Raw genomic sequence first — 15,861 nt, forward strand, 5'->3', positions numbered from 1 at the left:
AACAACTGTATGTTTTAGTATTTTGTGCAAGGATTATATGCAAATTCATAAGTGGGACAGAAATTGTAGAATGACCCATATGTATATGTATAGCAAATATCACATCTATCCATTTTCTTCCTCTTATCTTTTTCGGGGGCGGGCTATCCCGGCTGTCATAAGGAGAGACGCAGGGTACACCCCGGACAGGCCGCCAGGCTGTCACAAATGTAAATAAATGTGTTGACATTAAAAAGTCATGATTTGCCCATTCCTGATTGGAGACGCTGAGGTCTTATTTCCCTGCTTCTGATACGATACTCGAGGCAGAGTGACTTTGTAAATGGACCAATGGGAGGCTGCCACACTGTGGTTAGGAGCGCTTTCGCACCCTGTGTGAGCGTCTTCACCGCCTCCATTCCTTTCTCTTTCTGTATCGTGCAGTCTGCACTTAGCCCGTGCGAAGAGCTCGCAGCCTTGGCTTTCCCGTTGCAGCAGAGCTGAAGAGGGGCGCTTCCACGGACCCCACCTGCACCTCCAAACCGTTTTGTGTAGCTGAAGGCTTTTTTAGTTAGCACACAGCGCGATGTTGAGGCTCATCTTTTTGGCCGCTCTCGCCGGGTTTTCTCGAGCCAGTGATGTGCTTGAGTACACGGATGACGATTTCGAAAGTAGGATCGGAGACCATGAGCTCATTCTCGTGGAGTTCTTTGCCCCTTGGTGAGTCTTTTCACTGCCTTTCTCTGTAGTATCGGATCAGATTCAATCGTGTAAAATGCTAAAGCTAGCTCACGGGCTTAGCGGTTAACAGTTAAGCGATACTCACTTGCAGAACTCTTAACACTGTTAATCGTTAATCACCGTTTTTTGTTTTTTTTTGCTTAACTTATTCTGCAAACTGCATCTCCATTTCTCGCTTTTTTTTTAACTTTAACGGAGTCTGAGCTGTCAAATTCGCTCGCTTGTTGGCTGGGGACCAGACATTAGCATATTAGCTAGAAGCGGAAAAGCGTAAGCTGATTCCCTGTATCATTGGCGTTTTCTAAAGTTAGTAGCGCGTTTTATGGGCTGGTACAGTTCAGTGGTCTAAAAAGACAAGACACTGGGTAACTTGTTGTATTTTAATTATTCTTAGTTTGCGTTTTTAAAACGAGAATATGTGCGAATGAGGCTATGAGGAAGTTAGGGGGTGTGTCCGTTCGTTGTTGTAACGTTCTGACTGGCCAGGAAAGTTTTGGTGTCCACCTGGGATTGGTCCGGAGGATCTGTGACGTGTTCCCTTGTGCCAAACTTGAATAGAATAAAATGTTAGCACTTCTTTTTTTTTTTTTTTTTTTTTTCTTCCAAACGAGAAACACCAAAGAGTACAATGTGTGTGTAGTGTGTAAACCCTCTAATGGTTAAAGTAAATATTTGCAAATTTAAGTAAGGTTTTATATTTACTACTTATGCAGCTTTTTTTTTTTCTTTAATTAGAATCTAAATACCTTTGGGTTTTGGACTGGCAGAAAACACAAGCGATATTATAATAATTTTAATGGTAATTTGTTTTTTTATTCATTAAGGACAGCTTAATATAATCACCTGAGAAAATATCAAGTACAGCTGCAATAATGTGTAGCTAATTAAATTTGAATCACTTTCAGTCCCATTTTCAAGTTTGTACTTGAAATTTGTCTCATCAAATTTCACTGTGTGAAATAACTAGATCTCCTCTTGGGTCTTCATCTTGCTTGAATCTGAAAGTTGGTGGGGGGGTTTTTTCCTCTTTGACATATTCATATCCTCTATCATTAGGTGTGGCCATTGTAAACGTTTAGCACCTGAGTACGAGGCAGCGGCCACACGTCTGAAAGGCATCGTCTCTCTGGCTAAGGTATTGCACAACGCAGATCACTCAACTTTGTCCACTTCAGTGTGGCTTTTCTGCACTCTGAAATGTAGTGCTTTGTGAATCTCAAGGTGAGAATAATTTGCTTTTCCCCCTAGGTTGACTGCACAGCCAACAGCAATGTATGCAGCAAATATGGTGTCAGTGGCTACCCAACTCTGAAGATCTTCAGGGATGGAGAGGAATCAGGTCCCTATGATGGACCCAGAACTGCAGGTATTGTCCTTCTTAGGTCTGGGCGATCTGAAGACAGGGTGTGATGTAACTTGATATTCGGTTTTCCTTTCAGAGGAATTCTATGGAGTGATATGTGAGCATTTTATTTTGAAAGTTCAGTCCCAGCCTGTCTTGCATTTCCCCAGGCTGCTGGTGTGCCGGCAGTCTGTGTCATGCAGCTGCCTCTCAGTGAGTTTCCTTGTTGCATGGGTGGACTGATACACTGCTGCAGTTTGGAGTGTCATCAGCTCTCCACCTGCTTCAGGTTCTGGTTAGTGGCCCTCCAGCTCTTGGCAGATTTTTCTGCCGTGCAGAGTGTGGACTACTGTTGCCAGCTGCAGTCCAAGAAGGTGTAGTCAGTGAACGGGTAACTAAATGACAATGAGTTTTCCACAACAGTAGCCTAGCCAACCTTGAAGGTAAGAGAATGAGACAGTTACCAGTGATTGAAGCTTCAACTTAAATGGTGGTTCTGTCATGCAAATAGAAACTCATGTACAGAAGTTCTGAACATTCCTACTCCACACCTACTAACAGCAGTCATAGAAAATAGTCTGGTCTGAACTTTCAAAATAAATCGGTTAAAATTTGCTTCCACAAGATGCATTTTGCCGCATCACCCACTCGTTATGTCTACATCTCTTATCAGTGCACAAATGGCAGAAATAAGCAGATGAACTATCTAGTGGCTCTCCACAATCTTCTGAATTGTCCTTACCTTTCATCTGCTCTTTGCAGATGGGATTGTCAGCTTCCTGAAGAAGCAGGCTGGTCCAGCTTCTGTGGAGCTCAAGGATGACGCAGGCCTGGAAAAGTTTCTTGCCGATTCAGACGCGAGTGTTGTTGGTGAGTTTCTAGTAATGGAAACCTAGAAGTCATTTTATAAGCCCTTCATGGTTCTGAATTTTAAGGTTAAGGGTATTTTTACAAGTTGCTCACTTATTGTTCAGACACTGTAGCTTTTTGCTGCTGATATGCCATCCTGATTTGACTGCTCTTTTCTTCCCAGGATTCTTTGCTGATGACAAGAGCACAGCACAGGCTGAGTTCCTCAAGGCAGCAAGTGCCTTGAGGGACAACTACCGCTTTGCCCACACCAACTCTGAAGCTCTCCTTAAGAGCGTTGACATTGAGGGAGAGTGCGTAATCTCTTTAGATGTCTTAAAAATATTAAAAATAACTTGCATATTTGAGCTCACCTTTGTATCTGCTGTCTGTGATGTTTTTCCTTTCTGGTTTACAGGGGGGTAGTTTTGTTCCGTCCACCCCAACTCAGCAACAAGTTTGAAGAGAGCTCTGTCAAATTCAGCGAGGATAAATTCACCAGCAACAAAATCAAAAGATTCATCCAGGACAGCATGTGAGTTCTGTTTAGAGGAGACAATTTCCAGAGGCAACAAGAATTCTCATTGTATTATCTAATCTTAAACTATATGTATGCAAAGTCGTCTTGCATGATAAATGTTCATATTAACATGCATGGCCCAGTGCCAACAGGACCTTGTGTAGCAGGTGACGTGTCCTCTCTGTAAACACTCAGGCCTCATTCAGTTCTGGCACTTTGGGAAATAAATCAGGGAACTGTTTTTACAGAAATATTTACAGTATCAAAGAACTTGGCACTGAACAAATATTGCTTCAAAATAAATTGGCTTCAAAGTGTAATAACACCAAGCAGATAATTGATTCTCCAATTACAGGAAGAAAACATGATTGTGACTTGCGTCGTTTAGACAGTCTTAAAGGGATCATCATCTGTAACAGAAACCCTGCTGTTTGAGATCCTGTTGTACTATGCAGAATGAGAATTTGACTTCTCCTCTACTCCCAAAAAAAAAAGAGCAGGTGTTTGCTTATCTCATCCTCATGTGGTTTGCAAGTGTTCCCACTGTCACGTTTTAAGGTTCACAAAAGCAGTTTGCACTTTTAAACCAAATAAACCAAGCCCATGTGCACCTGATGCAGGATGGCCCCATTTATTTGGTATATTTAACAGGCTAAACTCTATAAAATATTTGTGTTTGGCTATTTTTTTTGCAGGTTTCCTTAAGTTTGAACACATGATTCGCACAACTAAAGTTTGATTAGTGTTGATTTTTAAATGGGTCACTTTCAATTTGTCTTCAGCTTTGGATTCTGTCCCCACATGACTGACAACAACAAGGACCAGCTGAAAGGGAAAGACCTCATGGTGGCTTATTATGATGTTGACTATGACAAAAACCCCAAAGGCTCCAACTATTGGAGGAACAGGTATGTGTTAACAGGACAGACGGAGCAGTAGGTAGGCTTTGATGTAACTAAACTTTGAGGTTTGTTCGTACTAAAATGTACTTCGTTTTTTCTTTTATTGCACTATTTTGTATTATCTAGTTTTGAAGCTGCAGTTTCCCTGCAACCTTTGAGGCAGCTGATTCTGATTTTGTTTTGTTTTTTTGTTTTTTTTTTATCTTAAAGATCAAGTTATGTTTTCAGTTTAGTAGACGTGCACCTCGCCTGTGGCAGTTAGCCACACACTAAGAAGCAAAAATGAAAGCAATTTGTTTTAATACTTCCACTTAGTCCTCCATAGTGTTATCTTGGAATCTTACTGTACTCCTTTTTTTGGCAGCGTGACTTTTAAAACAAACTTAACTTCTTTCAGGGTGATGAAGGTGGCAAAGGGCTTCCTGGATCAGGGCAAGAAGTTGAACTTTGCTGTAGCCAACAAGAACGCGTTCAGCCATGAGGTCTCAGAGTTTGGCCTAGATGTCAGCAATGGCGAGCTGCCCGTGGTGGCCATCCGCACAGCCAAAGGAGACAAATACGCCATGACTGAGGAGTTCTCGTAAGTCCTGGCAAACTGCTCCAAGTGCTCCACAGTTCCCCACTGAAAGCACACACATAATGAATCACTTAATTACACCAGTGGCTAGTTGGGTTTAAAAGAATGCTTTGTATGTGAAATGCCATTGTGTAACTCTAAACTGCAGTTATTGTAGTTGGAGGCTGGTCTTGCATGTATTTGCAACAGCTTTGTTTGGATCACATTGACACAAAGTGCAGTTTCACCATTTTTCACTATCAGCATGAACACACTCAATTTAAGGAGACATTAAAATGCGTCATAACTTCAGTGGAAATATTTTGAATGTTCTGAAATTTTATTAATATAAAGGAATAAATGGCCTAACCATCTGTAGAAGAGATGCTCGCTAAATGAACAGTGCCAGTACTGTAACTGTCTGATTAATGACTTCCAACTCAAGGAGAAACATGACTGTCTTCTCTCAACAGTCGTGATGGAAAAGCTCTGGAGCGTTTCTTGCAGGACTACTTTGATGGCAAGCTGAAGCGCTACCTCAAATCAGAACCCATTCCAGAGAACAATGATGGACCAGTTAAGGTGAGATGATTAATTTCTACTGAAAACTAGTTAAGAGGTGTGCTAAACATTGATCTTTGTGTCTCACGGACATGCTTTTATGCTTCCACACTTTCCTCCTGTGGTGTTTGAGGCCTAAAGGGACCTATAATGCTCATTTGCTGCTCCATATTTTTATTCCTGGAGACTCCTGGAGTAGCTTTGCATGATTCAGTTGAACAATAATCCTCGTGCTGTGCCTTAGTGCAGTTTGGTTCATCCAGTCTTTGAAATGAACCGTGTTAACTCCTGCCTTTAAGCCAACTTTCTAAAGTAATGAATCAGAGGTAAAAATGTTTAGTCAGGGCTTTTGGTTGCTGTGTTTTCAGTGGGAGAAATATCACTTATCCAAGAGACTTCAGTCTCTGAGTAATGAACTGGATGATGGTTTATCTGGATAACTGAGCGCACATTAGTAGACTCATTTCCTGAAGGAGTTCTTGAGTGGGAAAAGTTCTGGGTACCTCAGGTGGGAAAAATGTCTGCAGTCAAAAACAGGCCAGTGCAAAAGCTGCTCTGATACAACTCTAAACATGTAATGTCTGTCTTCAGGTTTTGGTGGCTGAGAACTTTGATTCCATCGTTAATGATGACAGCAAAGACGTGCTGATTGAGTTCTACGCTCCGTGGTGCGGACACTGCAAGAACCTGGAGCCCAAATACAAGGAGCTGGGAGAGAAGGTGAGGGGAACGATCCTAACCTGCTGCTCTTTCAGATTAAAACATGCCACATTCTTAAAACATGGCTGAAAGTGACATTACCTCCATATTTAATATGCTAATTTTTCTGACCTCCAGTAGACAGACCTGTCTAAAATGGAGATGTCAGTTTTAGTGAACCATCTTGCAAAGACTTAATTTTTCCCTCCTTTTGCTTCTAAAGCTGGCCAGTGATCCCAACGTTGTCATTGCCAAGATGGACGCCACAGCCAATGATGTGCCATCTCCATATGAAGTCAGCGGGTGAGTCATGAGTCATTTGATATGATAATCAGGCCTAGAAAAGCCTGAAGGCTTTGGATGTGATAAATTCTTGTAAATCAGTTGTTTTATTCATAATGACTTTATTGTCTTTAAGGAAGCATAAGTCAAATCAAGAAGTACAGAAACCAGATCCAGAATGAGTAAAGTGAGAAAGATTAGCAGTGAGAATCGGGGGGCTTTTAACAAATTCGAGATTTAAGGTCCTCCACAACTTGATCCCAAAGTCATCTTTATCTTCATGGATTCAGTCTGTGGACAGTTCAAGATAAGCAGCATCAATGAAAGTGAGCAGCCAAGTGTGCTGATGAAGCTGTAACCTTGTCTTTCTGCCTTGTCACCAACTTTAGCAGCAGTCAGACCAGCTAAAAACATGTTTCTGGGCCTTATGCAGATTGGGAAAGGTTAATCTTGGATATATGTTACATAAACAATATGTACAAGTTATAATTTTTGTCCTCAATCTCTTCCAGTTTCCCTACAATCTACTTTTCCCCAGCTGGACGCAAGTCAAGCCCAAAGAAATACGAGGTGAGTATCTGCTAAAGTGACTTATTTATTTTTTTCCCCCCACCAATGTGATCTGATGCTTGTGCTCACGAACCCTCTGCTTCTGCTGCAGGGAGGTCGCGAGGTGAGCGACTTTATCACCTACCTGAAGAGGGAGGCCTCAAACCCATTAGTGATGCAGGAGGAGCCCAAAAAGAAGAAGAAGAAGAAGTCAGAGCTATAAAAGCTCCAAACAGGAACAGCAGCACCCTCCCTCCCTCCCTTCTCACCACAACAGGAGGAGGACTCGGGAAGAGAAAGAACTAAATTATATTCCTCACTCTTAGTGAACTATTGAATGGTCTGAAGTCATAAAGATGCGGCCCTCACTGCTCTGGGAATACTGTGGAAGGTGGAGAGGTTTTGGCCAGGGTCTGCCCAATAATTTCAAAACAAACCAATTTTTAGGGATGAGGAGATGACTTTTTAGAAAAATGAGATTTCTATTTCCCCTGGTCTGTCTACTACACCTCAGGCTGATGCACTTTGGTTTGATACAGTCTGTCATCTGTCGCTTTAGTTGTTTTTGTTATCAAAGGGGATCATGGTAATGGTGAAACTTTTTTTTTTTTTTTTTTTTTTTGTAACATGTCTTTGATTTTGTACATTTGGAAGGATTATGAAATAAAAAGACCCACAAAACCAAAATGAACTCAAGTGTTTTATACAGCAGCTCAGACTGTAGCCTGTGAAATACAGTTGTTGGAAAATCACAATATTAACCTGTTCTATTAGCATCTGTTTCAGTAATGATGTATGAACATTGAGGAATTTGGCAATAACTCAAATGAAGAGTTCAAGTTTTAGAAAAGTGGGGTGGGGGTGATGCCTCCCAAGCACAAACTTTGTATCGTAAAATTTGTATCGTTTACCTCTTCATTAGGGGAAGGGTGCAAAACAAAAAAAAAAAGATGGGGGTGAATGGGACATGGCCAAACCTCTTAATGAGGCTATATTACAGGAAGCTAAGTAACTTCAACTCTTTGGCCACCATCTGAATCACTGTGTGCAGATCACATACAGGATAAGATTGTCTCTGATCTTCTGTATCAAAAATTAAATGTAAAGACAAATCCTTAATCCTATGATTTTTTTTTTTTTTTTTTTTTTCCTGTTTTAATCAAATTTCCAAACCAGCTGCTGATGTCATAACACGAGACTCTATGGTAACCCTAAAAAACCGATATAACCTTTCAGAAAGTTCAACTTTTGTCTCATTTTGTCCACAGAATATTTTCCCAAAAGTCTTTGGGAACATCAAGACATTTTTTTTTTTAATCTGAGACGAGCCTTTGTGTTCTTGTTTGTCAGCAGTGGTTTTCTCCTTGGAACATTTTTGCGCCGTCACTTTCTTATTGTTGAATCATGAACACTGATCATAACGGAGGTGAGTGAGGCCTGCAGTTCTTTAGATGTTGTTCTGGGTTCTTTTGTGATCTCCTGGACGAGTTGTCAGTGTTCCAAGTTTTCTCCATTTGTGGATAACAACTTTCACTGTGGTTTCTTGGACTCCCAAAGCCTTAGAAATGGCTTTGTAACCCTTTTCCAGACTGAAAGATGTTAACGACTTTGATTCTCACCTGTTGAGTTTCTTTAGATTGTGATGTGTTGCTTTTTGAGATCTTTCAGCCTACTTCACTTTGTCAGACAGGTTCTGTTTAAGGGTTTTCTTGATTCAGCAGATCTGGCAGTAATCTGGCCTGGGTGTGGCCAGTGAAACTGAACTCAACTTTCCAAGAAATGTGTTCAATCAGTTAATTCATGAGTTGGGGCATTTGCACACCCAGCCAACAGAGGGCGACTCCGCAGGTATGTGGCAGTACTTGGTGAGGCGAAAACAAACAAAGAAGAGAATGAGCCAATCGGATTAAGAGCAGCGAAGACTTGTCAGGGCATGTTCAGAGTGTACACGTGCTGCTCCAAATGGTAAGACACGATATTTGTGCTCTTTTTAAACAGGTTTCTCTTATTTTATTTATTCATTTTTTGTCAACCTTCAAAGATAAGTTGTTCATCTTTTGGCAGCTATTTCAGAGTTGTTTTTGATCGCACTGCTTTGTTTAATGCGACTTTCTTCGCTGAGCTGGCTCTTCATAGCGGAGAGCCAGACTCCGTTTAAATAAGTGGGATTTACAGCTGAACGTCGTCACACACAAACTCACACATGAGCTTCTGTTGTTTTCTAGGATGCTAGGAGCCTGGGTTTGATGCGGCCTGATTAAAAGTCGCCAAGCACGTTTATGTAACTAATTATAAGCTTTTACAATCAAGGCCTCGATGTGTCCTGAAGATCCGGCCAGATGATGGTACAGCCTCGAGTGAATGCGAGGTTTACCATTTGGGCCAATTAATGATTCATTCATTAAGTTCCGTCCTCTTGACGATGGTTGGATGCAGTGTTTCTCTCTATTCTCTCTGCATAATGGTTAGGGAGGGTTGGCATGTGTTGCTGTCAGGTAAAGGGCCCTCAAAGGCACCTGTATGCCCACGAATCCAAAATATTTTTCTAGCTGGCAGATAAGTGTTTTTTTTTCCCCAAAATTTAATAAATCAGGTGTTTTTGTAAGTTGTTTAACTATTTTTGGTTTGTTGTCTTCCAATTGCATGCAATTAAAACTGAGGTTGTGCCAAGGTGATTTCCCTTTTCCTTTGGCTAAAACTACTTCCTTCACTGCATCCATGGATCTTCTCTGTGGTCTTCATCTTTTCTTCGTGCCTGGCAGCTCCTGGCAACATCCTTCATCCAGTATATCCACTATCCTCCTGCATATGTCCAAACCACAACATATATGCAGCCGATCACTTCCACTCAAGGCAGAGCTTGCGATCCACCAGGCCCATCACATATTGCTGGTTCTGTTGATGCTCTGTAAAATGTAGATAAGGAGTGCAGCTGAGCAAAGGATTTAACTAACCTGCATGTGTAACACAATGTCTGAGACCTGCACCTGGTGTACTCCCGGGGTTACCCAGGATATGCTTGTGAGCTAACAACTTGTCAGTCATGCCCATATGAGCATCAAACATGCCTATGTGCGTGACTGTGTATTGTGCAAGAACAGTCCATTAATTAATGTATTAATGACGTTCATCTTAATAATTTGCAGTTCATGACATGAGCCGCATTTTAAATATAAGATTTTAAATAACAGCGATCACCATTCTGACTTTATTTCCTCAGACATGACTGTGAATCCAGTTCCATTCTGTAATGATGGCAGAGTCATCAAAAAGGAACAAAGCCTCCTCACAGGGGCTTCTCAGCAACCATCGGTATTTGTGTAAAAAAGCCATGCTGCTCTGTGCCATGGAGAGTGCAAGAGACAGGAAGAGACATCGAGAGGAGAGGACCACTGCCAACATGAAGATAAGACCAGACATCCACCAGGGATCACTTGATGCAAATCAACTGATCAAGAAATCTAAAATGAGTGCTCCAGACCAGGAAAATCGAAGCACTTTGAACTCTGAAAGCACTGATTTATCCAAACTTACGTCAGTGCCTAAAACAGCTGACCACCAATCTGTGATCATGGCCCTTGCAGACCGCTGGGAGGTGGACAGTGGCTTCTCCTCTGAAGCCAGTCTTCCACCCAGTGGTCGAAGTTCGCCGTGCCTCAGCTCTTGCCCGACGACAGTGGTGGCGTTGGACTGTGAGATGGTGGGAACGGGGCCTGGCGGACGGTGCAGCGAGCTGGCCCGTTGCAGCATCCTGGACTATCATGGCAACGTGCTGTATGATAAATATGTGAAGCCATGTCAGCCTGTCACAGACTACAGGACTCGCTGGAGTGGCATCCAAAGGCGGCATCTCCACAACGCCACACCCTTCACTCAAGCCAGAGAGGAGGTACGTCTGGCTCATATATGCATACTGTTCAAGCTAGACACATCAAACTTCACACACTTGTTCACTACTACAAGGGCTACCATTTTTTTACAGCAGAGACTAAAGCTGCACTGCAGGTTGAAAAGGAAGTAGCAAAATGAAATCCAGCCCCTGATTTCTGAACTGTTTTTGCTTTCTGTTCATTGATATTGCAGAAACCAATTTTTGTCTCTTTCTTGTGCACTTACATGGCTTCTGTCTCTCTTGAAGATCCTCAGCATACTTGAGGGCAAAGTGGTCGTGGGCCACTCCATCTACAATGACTTTGAGGTGCTGGACATGCTCCATCCGTGTCACATGGTCAGGGACACGAGTACGACGCGTCTCCTCAGCCGGTTAGCCGGTTTTCCCAGTAAATGCTACCCCTCCCTCAAAACGCTGGCAAATAAGCTGCTGAACAGGACGATACAGGTGAGCGTCAGGAGTACATTCAGGTGTCATACATACTGGTGATATGGAAACAGATTTTTTGGTAGTTGGTTGTTCCTGCAAAATGCCTTATATATTTCTACACATCATAATATCTTAGAGACGTTTAAAGACTCTGAGGTCTCTGCTTATGCTTTGTAGTTAACCGTGCAGATTGTGTGCCCAGGTTGGGAAGCGAGGTCACTGTTCCGTGGAGGACGCTCAAGCTGCGCTCGACCTATACAAGCTGGTGGAGGGCGAGTGGGAGCAGGAGGTGCAGAACAAGCTGAGAGATGACGACGCGCCGCTCGAGCCAAGCTTCGCCTCATCAAAGCACTACATGCAGGACGAGTACTGGCCAGATGATGTCATTGCTGATAGCCAATGAAAGAATAGTAATTGTGGCACATTCAGTGGGAAATACCTCAAGTTCTCAAGTTCTTTTTTGCATGGTGACGTACATACAGAGTCATCAGAGCAGGTTCAGAAAGCCTAATGTAGTGAGTTCATGAAAGTCCAATCTGGAGGAAAAGGCGTGTTTAACAAGTTTGGAGAGAAATAACTTTAAAATGTGTAATAAACACTTTCTAACTTATTGCTTTAAGCATGTTCAGAGTTCCTAACAGCTTTCCTCTTTTGGGGGGGGTTTGTGGGCAGTAATGTTTGAACAAATGAGTCGTTCCAGACTTGAGTATATTTATAAACTTTGAGTTTTTGCTCTTACATTTGATGATTGAATAAGGTGTGATGTACAGTTTGCAGTTCTCTAACAAGTATCTGGTCTTACTTGAACAGTTAAACTTTTAATTGCAAAAGATCATAAGACATAAATGCAGCTAATTTTGAAAATACAAGACGAGTGACAGCTTTTAAAATGTTTATCACTGCCTTAAAGACGAAACCATTTAAAAATGCTCAAATATTGGTATCCACTGATGATGTCAGGGTTAGTTGTGACAGTATTTCATCACCTCTCATTGTAAGCTGCTCCTAAATGTCCTAATAAAATTGCATTGTGTTAAAATTTCCCGTTGTTTGACTTCACTTTGAGTTTTAGTTTAGCTGTGTGTTGTTTTTGTAAACGAGCAGTGTTCGTGAGGGGAACAATTTAAGAAGTTCAGCACAGACGTGCAGAAACCCCAACCTGTAAACATCTCCGCCAGAGTTGCCTCCGTCTGAAAAATGTCCAAACTGAACAAAACTAAAGACAAAATGTTCTGTGCATTTTTATTTCAGTTTGGTCTCCTGAGTACAGGGCATCGGTACTCACAGCTGTTCTGTTTGAGCTTCTAATTTTAGTAAAATCTGTTAGCAGCAATAGCATTACTCATGAAATAACACTCTTAGTGTTGGGAAATAATTTGGGGATCATCCAGACCTACTAGTTGGTGTCACAAATACAGGATCAGCATGTGAAGCAATCTGATGGCACCATGGCCAAATAGGCTATAAAATCCTTTCAGTAAGCTGGCCTGGTATCTTCATTTAATCTTCATATTAAACTATACAAAGAGAACCATACTTTCAGTCATTTGGCTGAATGAACCAATGCACTTCACAACTTTACACAGACTGCAGTGCAGCAAGCTGCAGTTTTTTTTTTGTCTTTTTACACCTCATGCTAATGACTTTATTCGTTGAGCATCTTTGTTCTTACTCAAACACATGCATCTAGGCTGGACTTGGCCCTGTAGCACAGGCAACAAGAGGAGAACAGAGCATAGCATTGTTTGCTCAATCCATCTAATTTTGCTCCACAAATCGCTTTATTTAGCAGATCAGGCCTGAATTAGCAGATTACTGGTTGGTTGGCTGCCTGCGCCTTCGTCATAGCATCAGTAGGAAAATGTGCGTTAGTGACGTTAACGCTCGGGGTCATTCTGTTTACATAAAGCACAAGATTATTCTCCCTCAGCTGAGAAATCACCAAACGCTTTCAGCTCTAAGGATTTTTCTTATGCAGACTCGGAGCTGAATCATGCTTCACTGTGCTGCATTGATATAATCTTGGATGTGGGATGTTACAGTCCTGTGTGTAAGAACCAATCAGATCACAGGCAGCAGTGTCATATAAGACCTTAAGGTACATAAAGTGTACATTTAAATCCGGGGGGCTTCCGTGTTTGTGTGTTTAGGTTTGCATGAAAGCACCAAGTCTGATGGCAGCTGAAGACCAAAGTAGAGTCGTGAAAAAGTAAGCAGCAGTCAGTGGTTGATCAAATATTTGAGCCTTTTCGAAATGGTGCCTACAGGTAAAGGTGGCATACTGAACACCACAAGAAAACACAAACACAAGGTTCTGCAAAATTGTCCAGAAGTCTCTGCATCAGCTTCCTCATATGTTTAACTACTCTTCTATGTAAAATTCTCTTAGTTGCACAATGTTTCAAATGTACCCAGAACATTTCAGTGATTTTCAGGGCTGGGCTTTGATCGCAGGCCGTTCCATAACTACCCATTTCTGTTTTCTGAGCCATTCCTTGGTGGATTTTTTTTTTTGTGCACTTGAGATCATTAGTATGAGGTCTTGGTATGATGACACCTCACAGGAACGCCCTGACGTTTAAATAAGATGAGTTTAAGGTCATTAGCACCGTAGCTGAAAGCCCTCATTCTAAGATCTCATAGGTTTTGGGGGTGGGGGGTATAGTGTTTCACTATATAAAGGGCTCATTCAGTTTATTGTACGCTCTCTAAAATGCATTGTTAATAATGCATATTTTCATTTGTCACTCAAACAGCATCATATCGCACCTACAGACTGTGTATAAAAGATGGAAGCCCCCATGATCTTACTCATTGGTCTTGGACACCAAAAGTGGCCACATTTATAGCAGCGAGTTTGAGTGCTAATTTATCAGTTAATGCTCAGCTGAAGGGCTGCACAGACACATACACTGATCAAGCATAACATTATGACCACTACCTAATATTGTGTTAGTCCCCCTTTTGCTGCCCAAACAGCCCTGAACCATAGAGGCATGGACTCTAGACCCCTGAAGGTGTGCTGTGGTATCTGTACCAAGATTTTAGCAACAGATCCTTTAAGTCCTGTAAGTTGTGAGGTGGGGCCTCCATGGATCAGACTTGTTTGTCCAGTACATTCACAGATGCTCAACTGGATTGAGATCCAGGGAATTTGGAGGCCAAGTCAGCACCTCAAACTCATTGTTGTGCTCCTCAAACCATTCCTGAACCATTTTTGCTTTGTGGCAGGGAGCATTATTCTGCTGAAAGAGGCCACAGCCATCAGGGAATACCATTTCCATGAAAGAGTGTACATGGTCTGCAGCAGTGCTTAGGTAGGTGGGATTTGTCAAAGTAACATCCACATGGATGACCAGACCCAACGTTTCTGAGCAGAATACTGCCCAAAGCATCACACTGCCTCTGCCGCCTTGGCTTCTTCCCATAGTGCATCCTGGTGCCAGATGTTCTCCAGGTAATTGATGCACACACACCTGGCCATCCACATGATGTAAAAGAAAACATAATTCATCAGACCAGGACATCTTCTTTCATTGCTCCGTGGTCCAGTTCTGATGCTGACGTGAACATTGTTGATGCTTTCGACGGTGGACACCCTGACAGGTCTGCAGCTATGCAGCCCCATACACAACAAACTGCGATTCACTGTATATTTTGACACATTTCTATCAGAAACAGCATGAACTTCTTCAGCAGCTACAGTAGCTCATCTGTTGGATCAGACCACACGAGCCAGCTTTTGATCCCCACGTGCATCAGTGAGATTCACCACTGTTCCTTCCTTGGACCACTTTTGATAGATACTGACCACTGCAGACCAGGAACACCCCACAAGAGCTGCAGTTTTGGAGATGCTCTGATTCAGTCATCTAGCCATCCATATTTGACCCTTGTCAAACTCTCTGAAATCCTCCCCTCCGTGCCCACTTTTCCTGCATCTAACACATCAACTTTGAGCGTTCACATCCTCCCTAATATATCCCACCCACTAACAGGTGCCATGATGAAGAGATAATCAGTGTTATTCACTTCACCTGTCAGTGGTCATAATGCTATGCCTGATGGGTGTCTATCTGCTGTGAAACAGACTAAATTTTAGAATTCCACTCAACAGAACTTAATCACAAATGTCTTGGACGAGTTCTACCTCATTGCAAGCTCTAATTTCATTGCTCAGCATAACCACTGTGTTTTGCGGTGTATATGACATAAACTTCTTGAATCTATTATTGGTCAGATAATTCCTTTAAAATGCTTCAAAAGGCACAAACAGTGCAAACACAGCAACGCAAACACAGTAGAGATGTCCAATTCAATGACTGGAAAGAGCAGTGGTGTAGATTAGCAGACAGTAATTTGCAGTAGTAACAGGTTAATTTTTGCTGCATTTCAACGTGAGTCTGTGGGGACTGACTTGCTTTTGATACCACCTTCAAGTGGCCACTAGATAAACTGCAGTTTTTGGCACTTAGCATTGCCTTCATTTTTCAGCTCTTACAATGAAAAGTGATAAACTATGAAATTTATTCATTTGCTGTAACGTTGTCATGTAAACAA

General features: G+C 42.1%; 2 protein-coding genes across 3 annotated transcripts; both read left to right on the forward strand.

The window, feature by feature from the left end:
- The first annotated feature begins 368 nt into the window (after positions 1 to 368).
- pdia3 (protein disulfide isomerase family A, member 3) lies at positions 369 to 7,655 on the forward strand. The gene is made up of 13 exons (XM_030731910.1): positions 369 to 699; positions 1,777 to 1,855; positions 1,969 to 2,086; positions 2,825 to 2,932; positions 3,096 to 3,225; positions 3,330 to 3,446; positions 4,214 to 4,339; positions 4,731 to 4,913; positions 5,363 to 5,471; positions 6,042 to 6,170; positions 6,373 to 6,452; positions 6,944 to 7,001; positions 7,093 to 7,655. The coding sequence occupies exons 1-13, from the start codon at positions 566 to 568 to the stop codon at positions 7,201 to 7,203; spliced, it is 1,482 nt and encodes a 493-aa protein (XP_030587770.1). The 5' UTR covers positions 369 to 565; the 3' UTR covers positions 7,204 to 7,655.
- Positions 7,656 to 8,884: 1,229 nt separating this feature from the next.
- On the forward strand, positions 8,885 to 12,343 carry isg20 (interferon stimulated exonuclease gene). Of its 2 annotated transcripts, XM_030731650.1 has the most exons (4): positions 8,885 to 8,945; positions 10,201 to 10,869; positions 11,119 to 11,319; positions 11,504 to 11,704. In XM_030731650.1, the coding sequence occupies exons 2-4, from the start codon at positions 10,231 to 10,233 to the stop codon at positions 11,702 to 11,704; spliced, it is 1,041 nt and encodes a 346-aa protein (XP_030587510.1). In that variant the 5' UTR covers positions 8,885 to 8,945; positions 10,201 to 10,230. The 2 variants fall into 2 exon arrangements, with proteins under 2 accessions (XP_030587510.1, XP_030587511.1); XM_030731651.1 differs by lacking the exon at positions 8,885 to 8,945 and having other exon boundaries at positions 10,231 to 10,869; positions 11,504 to 12,343.
- Positions 12,344 to 15,861: the final 3,518 nt, after the last annotated feature.

This window comes from Archocentrus centrarchus, chromosome 6 (genome assembly GCF_007364275.1).
Source record: "Archocentrus centrarchus isolate MPI-CPG fArcCen1 chromosome 6, fArcCen1, whole genome shotgun sequence".
NCBI lineage: Eukaryota > Metazoa > Chordata > Actinopteri > Cichliformes > Cichlidae > Archocentrus > Archocentrus centrarchus.

Bases quoted from the DNA above. Each gene is read 5' to 3' on its own strand.
- pdia3 (XM_030731910.1), top strand. From the start codon at position 566: ATGTTGAGGCTCATCTTTTTGGCCGCTCTCGCCGGGTTTTCTCGAGCC. The intron at 1,856-1,968 runs GTATTGCACAAC...TTTTCCCCCTAG, and splicing joins GCATCGTCTCTCTGGCTAAG to GTTGACTGCACAGCCAACAG. The intron at 4,914-5,362 runs GTAAGTCCTGGC...TTCTCTCAACAG, and splicing joins GCCATGACTGAGGAGTTCTC to TCGTGATGGAAAAGCTCTGG.
- isg20 (XM_030731650.1), top strand. From the start codon at position 10,231: ATGATGGCAGAGTCATCAAAAAGGAACAAAGCCTCCTCACAGGGGCTT. The intron at 10,870-11,118 runs GTACGTCTGGCT...TCTCTCTTGAAG, and splicing joins TCACTCAAGCCAGAGAGGAG to ATCCTCAGCATACTTGAGGG. The intron at 11,320-11,503 runs GTGAGCGTCAGG...TTGTGTGCCCAG, and splicing joins TGCTGAACAGGACGATACAG to GTTGGGAAGCGAGGTCACTG.